This window comes from Eucalyptus grandis, chromosome 8 (genome assembly GCF_016545825.1).
Source record: "Eucalyptus grandis isolate ANBG69807.140 chromosome 8, ASM1654582v1, whole genome shotgun sequence".
NCBI classification, from domain to species: Eukaryota; Viridiplantae; Streptophyta; class Magnoliopsida; order Myrtales; family Myrtaceae; genus Eucalyptus; species Eucalyptus grandis.
Genome location: NC_052619.1, coordinates 56,298,735 through 56,310,011, shown reverse-complemented (window position 1 = coordinate 56,310,011; position 11,277 = coordinate 56,298,735). Strand labels below are relative to the sequence as shown.

At 44.3% G+C, this 11,277-nt stretch overlaps 1 protein-coding gene and 1 pseudogene across 1 annotated transcript; both read left to right on the top strand.

Annotated features, from left to right (window-relative positions):
• Positions 1-2,886: 2,886 nt before the first annotated feature.
• On the top strand, positions 2,887-3,902 carry LOC120287742 (annotated as a pseudogene).
• A 3,811-nt stretch (positions 3,903-7,713) lies between these two features.
• On the top strand, positions 7,714-10,731 carry LOC104415169 (epoxide hydrolase A). The gene is given in 7 exon segments (XM_010026422.3): positions 7,714-7,982; positions 7,984-8,324; positions 8,327-8,359; positions 8,362-8,441; positions 9,696-9,937; positions 10,298-10,468; positions 10,470-10,731. Coding segments are annotated over 7 exon segments (960 nt in total). The 5' UTR covers positions 7,714-7,962; the 3' UTR covers positions 10,543-10,731.
• Positions 10,732-11,277: the final 546 nt, after the last annotated feature.

Sequence of the window (11,277 nt, the reverse complement as noted above, 5' to 3'; positions counted from 1 at the left end):
TATGGTCCCAATCATTTCTAATTCCAGCTTCAAAATGACTTTTATCATCCCCTTGGCAAGCCTGAGTCCATGTTAGATCTGTCAAAATTAGTTATAAACTCATTTTCAATAAATGGGTTATAAATAAATTTAAAATGATAAATGTGAAAATAATATGAATGTTAGATGGATTCATAACTTATTTATACATGACCAACTTTGATGATCTTTCTGGTTCTCTCTCGATTTCACACTCGTTCACTCCATGCTCTCATATTAGTTGGGTATGATGAAAGCATTTTATCAATATGGATTGAGTTAGGTATCAATTAAATTTGAATTACTAAATATGTATCGTATAAAAATTGTTAAATTGGTCAATTTAGGTTGGATCGCTTTCAATCTAATTTGGCCCGTCCATTTAACATATCTATTCCACGTGTGTACCCATTTTAAAACTCAAAACGGATTAGAGATTTTGAAGTATTTCAAACGAGTGTTTGATAGGGAAAAGGAAAAAGAGTGCAGAATTTCGAAAATTCAGCAACGGGTCAAAGTCCAAAACAGATTAGAACTGTAAAAAGTTCGTTTTCCGTTCCAAGTCCTTTTTCCGATGAATCCTAGCTAACTTAATGGGGGGTGCAATGCAAGGTACAGGGCCGGTCCGCGAGGAAAGATGGTTGGTTTCGCCGGATCCAATACATGCACCCCAACGCACGTGAATCGTCTCGTCTGGATTGGTCAGAGAAATGGGCATGTGCACGCTATGGAGTTTGACCGGAAATGATGACTCCGGTTTTATATAGGCCACGGACTCGGTTAGTTGCTTTGTTTTGATTTTGACTCTCTGCACGAGGATGGTTTAGAGGAAGTTGAACTTGGGCGGATGCGCATCCCTGATTAGCAATACACACCGTGATTAGTGAAGAGGAAACTTTTGATTTGTGCTCATCACGGATGAAAACGTGAGATCCACTGATTATTTTATTTGACAAATTCATTCTTATAAAACAAGTATGTGCTTAACCCTACTATATCTGTTAGTCCTCTTTATTTCTTAGATTTGGCTTTGTTTTATAATATTTTAAACTTTGCATTGCTTTAAAGTTCGTGTACTTCTCATATAACTTTTTGAGTAATAAATGCATTGACAAGATCTGATCATATAAGACTTCAGGTTGGATCTAGTTTATTCCTAAAATTACTCCCAAAAAAGTACAAAATATTAGAGGGCATTGGAAATTGAGTTAGGAAATTGAGTTATCTCAAGTTGAGTTGAGTTCAATGTAACTTATTTCTTTAAGTCAGTAAATTAGACAAGTTGAGCGTGCTACCATGACTTTGCCAAATCATTTCACACTTAAAAATTCATATTGTCAATGTCAATCCACTTGTCCATCGGATTTTTTAAACGTTTGAAGAGTAGCTTGAATAATCACACAATTTGATGACCATGAGAAGGTGGTATTAACTTATGAATCAATTAACATACTCTCTTGCAATCGACGTGGGACTTTAGATGTTATTTGATTCATAAGTCAATGACCATACCCACCCCAAATAATCACTATTTTGTGTGGCTACTCAGAGGTTTAGCCCTCGTGGACTAAACATAAACATTATAGATGATACTAGACAAGGGCCCTCTCTAGTAGTTGTAAGGTTCAAAGACGAATTAAGCCCATATTCGATCAAACAAAGGTAAGAGGTGATTGTTTGGGCGAGAGAGCTTGAATAGTGTGACTCTTGGCAAGCTCTTATAATGACGAAGGAAGCAAAACTAGATCAAATCACACAGTAAATGAGGAGAGTATTGCTAGGCGATTCAGGTCAACGTTGACAAGTACATCAACTCCTTAATTGATGGAGCTTGTGATATTTTAAGTCCCACATCAGTTGAGAGATGCTATTTTGATAGATTCATAAGTCAACACTTACCTCCAAATGATTATTACCTTATATAATTATTCAAAGTACTCCTTTTAAGGACTTGACACACGTGAAACGAATCGAGTTATTACAAATTGTATCGGAATAGATCCCCTCAACTCCTCTCCAAGACATGCAAAGCTTGTGCTTAGTGACGTTTAACTAACACCTATGTCTAGATGGTCATCCGTCTCACTAATTACTCAAAAATACTTATTCTGATTGCTTGGCCCACATGAAACGATTTGGGTCTATCACGTGCATATGAATCTTAGCAATGCTCTCTCTCCTCACTTTTTCCAGTAATCCCAAGTCAAAAGAGAGTTGCAAATTTTCGTTCCTTCTGCTTTTCCCCCCTTTCGTGTTCATCCCCAGACTTTCTCTAATCTTTGGCCGGAGCAGCTCGGAGAAAAAGCACGGTCCATCGCCACCAAAGTTTGAAAACGCGAAGAAAGACGACAGGGCAAGCAGATACAGACCCCACGCCACGGCCAACCTCGGATCGCAATCAAACCTGTTGGTTTAGAGTAGAGTTAGTGCTAGTGTACCTTTGACTTGGAGGCTCATGTGCACCGGTGGAGTAAAGTCCCGTTACATCACATGTTAGAAAACATATTAAAGACACGTAAAAGCTAACATTTCCATCAAAACCTTTCTTCTTTTCGTACGAAAAGGGAGAGAGCTTACAAGGGCTAAGGAGCCTCCTACTAATAATGTAATAATCATCCGGCGTTCCCCGTCGCCCCCACATGCGCGACCGGAGAGAGGCGCAATAAGTAATGAATGAGAGGAATCACGGCATCGAAATGAAACTACCTAAAAAATAAGACTACAAAGTATAATAAAAAAAGAGAAATGCTAAAAGGTATGGAAAGCATTTACTAGGTTCCCCCAACGCCAACGGCCCTTCCCACCTCAGGCCCCTTAAAACTAGCAAAATCACATCAAAACTAAGCTAGTCCCCCTCCCCCACTTTCTCCTTCTTCCTCTTCTTCTTCTGCAAGAGCTTCGACGCTACACAGCTGCTCCCCGCCGCGCGTCAGGGGAGCAACGCCAGCCCAGAAGCGCCCACAATGTCAGCGAAGTCTCCGATCTTCCCCATTCCGGAGACACAGCACTTCAGCGACTATGGCTTCGACCCTCAGCTCGACTTTTTCCAGGTCCCGTCCCGGCTCTCGTTTCCTTCTCGCCTTCTTCTTCTCCGGTTCTTTCGCGGGCGTCTCTCGTTTCTCGTGAATGCTCAGCTCTGGGTCCGACATTTTTTCGTGCAGGTTCTGGGCGAAGCGAGGAGGCACAAGCGAGACGCGGCCGCCGTGAGGCCCACCGATTCCGTCCACTTCAAGCTCCAGAAGCCCATCTCCAAGGACGACCACCCGCACCACCACCACCACCACAAAACCAAGAGGCCTTCCTCCTCCTCCTCCTCCTCGTCCCTCCACAAGTTCAAGAACAAGACCCGGTGGTGGAGGAACGCGCTCCCTCTTCTTCAAGCGGTGGGCCCACCACAACCACCACCAGCAGCGGGACCGCATCGAGGACCCGCACGGCGGCGGGTGCAGGCCCCGCTCCTTCCAGGGCTCCGCGTCCGGGCCCGTGTACCTGGCCGAGAGCAGGACCTCGGCCCCGGGGACGCCGTACCGGACGGCGAGCAGGCCGTCGTCGGGGCCGCTCGCCGGGACGCTGACGCCGGCGAGGAAGGGGACGTGGAGGTGCCGTACGTGAGCCTCAGGGATCTCAACATGGAGGAGCCGCCGCCGCCGCGGAGGACCTCCACCTCCTCCCCCATCCCCATTTACCTGGTCACTTGAGCGCGCTCTCGTTCGTCCCCGACTTTAATTCATTCCCTTGAAAAGGCGTGCGATCCATGGGGAGGATTGCTTTGATCCTCCCTTTTCGTGTCTGCTGCCGACTCTTTTCGCTTTTCTTTTTTTCACTCCTTTTTAGAACAGTGAAATTGGCGAGCTCTCGTGCGTTGACCCGGTCAGCACGCTCCACCCCACTCTCTCTCTTCACTTCGAGATTGAATGAATGCGCAAAATCTGACGTTTCCTCTTCCTGATTTTCGTTCTGATGAGTGAGAACGGTGCTCGCATCTTGTGATGCCACGTGTGCTAGGGCAATCGAGGCCGCTCGATATGTACCGGGAAAAAAACTAGACCGTAGGTTTCGTCGCATCGCATGGCCTCGCTTGCTTAAGAGCCTCGCTATATTATATACCGAGCGGATTAACGGTAAGTGCGAGATGAAATTTTAAATCGAGAGAGATCGAGTGACCATTTGCTCCGCCGCGCGCACGTGATCCTGGATGCAACGGCGCTTGGGAACCGATGATGTCGCGGATCTCGGTGTGATCTTAACCAAAGGGAGCACGAGTGAAGAAGGGTAGATTCTTGCGTGAACTTGCGACACTGGTCCGCCCATGGTGAATCTCGTGATATTGATAATATGGACCGTCAACAGATTTTAATCGTGATTCATGGTGTATGTTTATGTGGACCGGATCTATGCAAGTAGCGAGAGGGGCAAGGTCTACGGTAAACTGCCCTTGAGAGACCGTGACATGTCGCAGCGAAAGCTGCGTGATCCGGCGCTTGATATGCTCAGGATCCATGTTCATACATTGCCTAAAGGAGAGACCATCGACCCCACGTCAAAGGTCAAGTCTTCCGCTTTGGTATGCAATGGTCAAGTGGACTGATAAAACGTCATCTCAATCAAGATTCATCACGTCTCTCCCATGTGGACCGGATCGATGCAGGCAGCGAGAGAGGGCAAGGTCTAGGGTAAGTTGCCCCCGAGAGGCTGCGGTACGTTGCACGCGAAATCCGCATGATCCGGCACTCGATATGCTCAGGGTCCATGTTCAAACATTGCCAAAATAAGAGACCATCAGTACGCATTGGTCAAGTGGACCGATAAAACGTTCAACTCGGTAGACCTGCCAAATCAAACATTATGACCAATCGCCTCTTCTGATCTTTTTCATTTTTTATTTTTCTTTTGGCAAATGACTTAACTGAGGGAGGAAGCCTCCAAAACAAGAAGCGGCGGCTCCATGTGCGGGATTCCAGAGCTGGGTCCGGCGGTTGGCTTTGCCATCCTGCCATCGCTTTCTCATTCAATCCCCTCTCCCAACGTTCACCTCCGTCAGTTGAACATGGGCTCCCCGCTCCCCATTGATAGCTACCCTCTGCGGCCCTGCCTTCACTTGTCCCGACGTGCACGATCGAGTTTGGAAGCCGTACTCCAAACTTTCAATTAGGGCATAAAAAGAAGCGCACCTCGACCATGCTAGTTTTAGGACAAAACTCGGAAGTTATGTTGTAAGTCCAACTGCCTTGGATGCAACGATTAGGGAAAGAAATAAGGAAAAAATAGAGTCCTGTTGACTTGCCCTCAAAATTTTTTTATCTAGATGATGACCCTATGTCATATACGCCAAATCACTTGTTGAGTTTATACAAGGGCCAATTGATTTTCGTGGATGCAATTGTTCTCTTGGAAGAATCAAAGAAATGCATGCCTTGCCTTCGTCTATTTCTTTAATATATAAAGAGTTTTGAACAGCTTCGATAAATTCAACATGCAATCACAACATTTATCGCTCGGAATTATATATTTTGTTGAACATCTTATCATTTCTTGAGTGCGCTTTATTCAATGTACACATGAGCAAGACAATTTGCATGCAATCGTGGGATTCAATTGAGCTCAAGTGGATGGTTTCGACAGGTCACATCATTTTTTCTTGATATTCTTGGTTAATTGATGCAAGTTCCAAGTTCTCCAATGTCAATCCCTAGAAATTTCATTGCTCTCTCTCATGAGCTTTGATTCTGGGGCTTTGTACAACTTTATGGTTCTGTGAGTGAATATTCTCGGTAGTGTGGCTTATAAAAGAAATCACATTATTCGAGATGAAAGAGGCTTTTGATGACTTTCAGGAGCGTTTGGACAGACCTATGTACATCGGGCTGGCTCGAGGACAAAAAAGTTCTATCAAATGTGGTTAGAGGGTAGGTATTTATGTCGAACGTTAAAAAGAGTCAAAGTTGGAGTTTGGAGTGTGGCGTACGGAGTTTGACTGCCTGGGATAGAGAGATCCTTTTCAATTCTCCAGTCGAAAGAACCAACTTCTTTTCAAACAGTGAAAAAAGCAGGCAGGTTTTAGGTTTTTGAACCTTCTACATTGTTTAAAATTAGATTTCAAACCTTATACATCAAAGCGAAAAAATTGTCCCAAACAAGCAACCGCACTCAATAGGCCTGAAGTGACAAACATGGTTGGGTCGAAACTGTGTGTATTGGATTGGACAAGAGGACTGAACCGAGCCCAGACATCTATTATGGAAGAATTGAGGACCTAATTGGGCCTCATGGGCCAACACCAATGTCATGATATTGCTGACCATTAAAAGGGATTTTCCCAGATTCCTCATTGACAAGTGAATGTCCATGACCTACGAGAAAGATGCCTTCATCCAATGTCTCAAACGGGCCTCTCAAATAGTCATAGGAAAAAGCAATGTCACATTCCTATGCAAATGGGTCTATTTATTTTGCAAAAAAAAAAAAATTAAAAAGGGATATTTTTAAAGAAATTATCATCTATATAACTTGAAATAATCCATCAATAGAAATTATTTTCAGTATTAATAATAATTTATGTCTAAATTTTTTTGTAAATGATAAAAAATTCTTTTATTAATCATTATAATCACATAAGTGATCATTTTTAAAAAATATTTTTAAAATCCATCATAATTAGTAAATACAAGCAAATTCATTATCGCTAAACGGACAAGAAATTAGAAAAAAAAACAAAAATTTCTCGTCTTTTGGTGGGGAAAGCAAGGGATATACCTCCTAGGAAAAGGGAAGAGCATGTTGATTCCTTCAACCGATGTATTTGCCTTCCGAAGCTAAACCGAATGGCTGAAGTGCAAGCTTTTGCTTGGTCAATAAAAGCAAGCAATTGAAAATTTCCATCTTCTCCCCATCACCCTTTCCCCACCAACCATCCGCATTCATGCCATGCCGAGCTCATTGCCTTAGCCTCACGCTGGATCAAGAATTAATTGTCTAGATTCTGATTTATCGTACAGGGATCCATTTCGGCTCGTTCATGAACGAGCCAAACAAATTCACGCAAGGGCATAAGCGGAACATGCGGTCACTGGGTCACGACGGGCCTCCGTAACATCTGCCGATCGAAGGAAGTTTGAGATGGAAATACAACTTTGCCTTATTCTAATCGCTTGGCCCTTAAAGTGCTGCTCTTGCTTTCCCTTCCAAGTTGTGATCTTGGATCTAAGGGCAATCCCTCCGAGCCAGGCAAAAAGTAGTCTGAACGTTAATGCTTTCCCATTGACGCTTTCCGTCATCGGTCGAGCCTCGAGCAAGTAAAATAAGACCCCACTTCCTCGGAAAAGCATTAGGAAAAAAAAAGGGGGACGATGCACGTTACGTTCTTGTCGCTTTCTTTTCTCTCGCGTGTCCCATCTCAGAGATGGCATTTTCCAATTGGTCGTCCACCCAAATTCCAAATGATGAGCACCAGCGCTAGTGGACTTCCTAGTCTTAAGTAATTCTCGTATTTCCTAAACGATGCAACATAAGAAAAGTGCAGCTATCGATCCGAAACGCCCTACGACCGAACCTAGATCTTCTCGTGCCGAATAAACATCTCCCAACCGCCAGCGGTACCGAGGACCGCAACGGCAAGGGCCAAACGGCGGCGGGTTATGACTGTACTGGTCGCCGGTTGTTTTTAGTGGTCTGAACAATTACGAGTCCTAGCGAACTGCTGCCTGGACGGTAGCTAATTTGAACGCATTAAGATATCATCACGTGGACAGAGTAACATTTACTCTCTCTGACTTCATCATTGTCAGGACGACATAAGTGGGTCTTCGTCTTCGTCAGATCGCCTTTCGACCTTCCTCCCAAAACATTCCCTCCCCGTCATCTCCTCCCTGAATTCTCGATAACCATTTCGAAAAAACAGAGCTTTAAACATACTTCAGAGAGAGAGAGAGAGAGAGAGAGAGAGAGATGGAGATGGAAGGCATAGAGCAGGACCGTCGCCGTTAACGGCATCACCATGCACGTGGCGATCAAGGGCCCCTCCGGCGGCCCCACCGTCCTCCTTCTCCACGGCTTCCCGGAGCTCTGGTACTCCTGGCGCCACCAGATGGCGGGGCTCGCCGCCCTGGGGTACCGGGCCGTGGCCCCGGACCTCCGTGGCTTCGGCGACACCGACGCCCCCGCCTCGGCCGCGGGCTACACGGGCCTGAGCGTGGCGGGGGACCTGGCGGCCCTCCTGGACGCCGTGGCTAAAGGAGAGGAGAAGGTGTTCGTGGTGGGGCACGACTGGGGAGCGATCGCGGCGTGGCACTTGTGCCTGTTCCGGCCGGACCAGTGAAGGCGCTGGTGAACCTCAGCGTCCCGTTCACCCGCGCCACCCCGCCCGGAAGCCCCTGGAGAGCCTCAGGGCCGCGTATGGTGAAGACTACTACATCTGCAGATTCCAGGTTCTTTTCCTGCAAATTTAGTCTCTTCCGGGTTCATCCATGAACCTGGGCAAATTACATGACGCGAGAGATTGAAAATCATGTCATATATCAGGAAAAAATTCGATCGTTTAATATATCGTTTAATATCTGGTATTATTCTTTCGAAGTTGTCTGGTTCATGCACATGGTTGTTGCACTTTGATAGAGTTTGAGCTGTGTTTTCTGGGAAGAGGGTGAGAGGTGGTCTCACGTTGTTTTGGCTTTGTGGTCTAGCTAATTTTGACTGTGTTCTAAGGATTTGGCTTCGCAGTCTTTTGTTCTTCTGTTCTGCAGATGATTCTGTCTAGTGTTTTGAGCTCGTTACTAATTTTTACTGTCACTAATCACCTTATTGCCGGGAGCTCCTTATCACTTTTCTTGTCCTGCTTACGAATCTGCAATTTCCATATTTGAAGAACTGATCTAAGCAAGCAAATTCTTTCATTTGGTCTCCGAAATTGGAATGAACCCCCAAAGAAAGATAAAGTGAATTGACCGGATCTGACTTTTGATCAAGTTAGTCGAAATCGCTGTACCTGCTACTGGAAAAAACAGGAGGTATTTTGCTTTCATGGTGAAACAGGTCTATTCTCCCTTTCCTTAGGTAATTTAACTAACGCTAATATTATGACTGCACGAGATAATCATAAGTATGCGATTGCCTCAAGTTTGTGTTAAGAACGAATATTATGTGATGTTCCATTGTGGTGTCTTTGTTTAATGTGTTGTGACTTTCCTGCAATTTTTTAATGTTTGGTGTTTGTTAAAGGTGCCACCTTTGTCTGCTTTCCTACTATTGAAACTGATTAATTAACCTAATTAATCAGTCTTGATAACTGGAAATAACATAAATGGATCGTTCCTTGCTCGATAGCCAAGAATGACTTTTTCTTGACCCGACAGAATTGCGCATCACTTAGTGGAACAGGGAGGACACTCGCATGATAGAGCCACTTGTCATCCTTGCCTTTTCTTTTTCTTTTTCTAACTACAATGATAGAGCTGATGATGTCAATTGCAATTCATCTCGCAGAATTTTATCTTCTTTTTCTTTTCTGATTGACTTCAGTGACAAGATTTTACTTAATGTGACTAGACAATCAACAATACATGAATCAAGTGAAATTATTCCATAACGCATCACATATCATTCAATATCTAACAAATCTGTATCTTGCACGTGTTAATGATTAGCTTTGAGTTAAGCTGAGCTAGGTGATTGATGTTCTATAGGAGCCTGGAGAGATGGAAGCTGAGTTTGCTCAGATCGGTACAAGGAGAGTCCTTGAGGAATTCTTGACATACCGAAACCCAGGCCCGCTTTTCTTGCCGAAAGGGAAAGGGTTTGGGCACCCTACAGACACCCCGATCGTCTTGCCCTCATGGCTGACTGAGGAAGATGTTGACTATTATACTTCCAAGTACGAGACAACAGGGTTTACTGGTGGATTCAACTACTACAGAGCTTTGGATCTGTATGTTGTAGCCCATTCCAACTCTTGCCTTGTGAATTAGAAGCATATGCTGCATGCTAGTGACATTTTATCTTGGAAAATAAGTGCTATCTTTCTTGGTTATGGTGATATTATGTAGAAAATTTCTAAGTTTAGAAAATTGAATACCAATTACCAACTCATCTCATGAAGTCTCCTTATGAAATAGTCCGAAAAACCAAACAATTCAGTGCACTAATCAGTTATCACACTGACTTCTTGTGTCCTAAGTTAACCATGACATGAGTGTTGCACCTGGAAGCTATGTCCCAATGAGGTTTCTCCAACTACCGTCCAGTAATGACGTCTCATGTTAATTTCAATGTGTTGATAATGTTGCAGGAACTGGGAGCTCACAGCACCATGGACCGGGGCTCAGATCAGAGTACCAGCCAAGTTCATGGTCGGTGACTTGGACCTCACTTACAATTCTCCAGGCACTAAAGACTTCATACACAAAGGCGGGCTCAAGAAGTATGTGCCTTTTCTAGAGGATGTGATGGTCATGGAAGGTGGCTCACTTCATCCATGAGGAAAGACCTCAAGAAGTCACCCAACACATTCATGACTTCTTCCAAATGTTCTGAAGCTTCAGGACTTGTCCTCTTCTCAATTGAGTGCCGGTATTGTCAAAACCTATTAAAATGATGTGAGTGTGAATAAGTCTGTTCATTGGCTTTGTCCCGATCCCAAATATTTCTCTATGTACACGAGACTCTGAAGCTGCTAGCTTTTTTCTGCTAAAATGATATTTTCGCTTTTCCTAGAGACTCAAACTGGGTTTGGTTACATCCATGTGGACATGCATGGGTATCTGATCATTTGACTAGTACGAAGTGGAATCACTGGAGGACGCACATTTGCGTGCGTCTATGTGCGATGCCAAATCAAAAGAAGGAAGAAGTACTGTTTAGGTCAAGCGCCCGTGCTCTCTACTGGTTTGTAACTCATAAGGGAGATGACGGAAGATATGAACTCTCAACAGCAGGTGTCGAATCAGTCCTGATCTTCTTTACATGATGTTTCAAACTCCGAAGACTGTCTAAGTGCGAGAATTTCAGAAGCTCAAACAACATCTTTGTATCCTTTTTCCAATTGAAAGAGGAATGAAGCTGAGCAGTGGAGTTTCACGAGAGCGGTCGCTTGCTGATCGTTAGTGGTGTGCATCTCTGCTGGATGCTTCACTGTGAGAGATGCAGCGCGACCTGAATATTGTAGCATAAACATTAAAACAAAATCCACTTGTTGGTTCAAAAAGAAATAAACCCCAGAAGTCTCAGCATGCAGAGTTTTCTTTCCGCCAATAAACAAGCAATAAGACT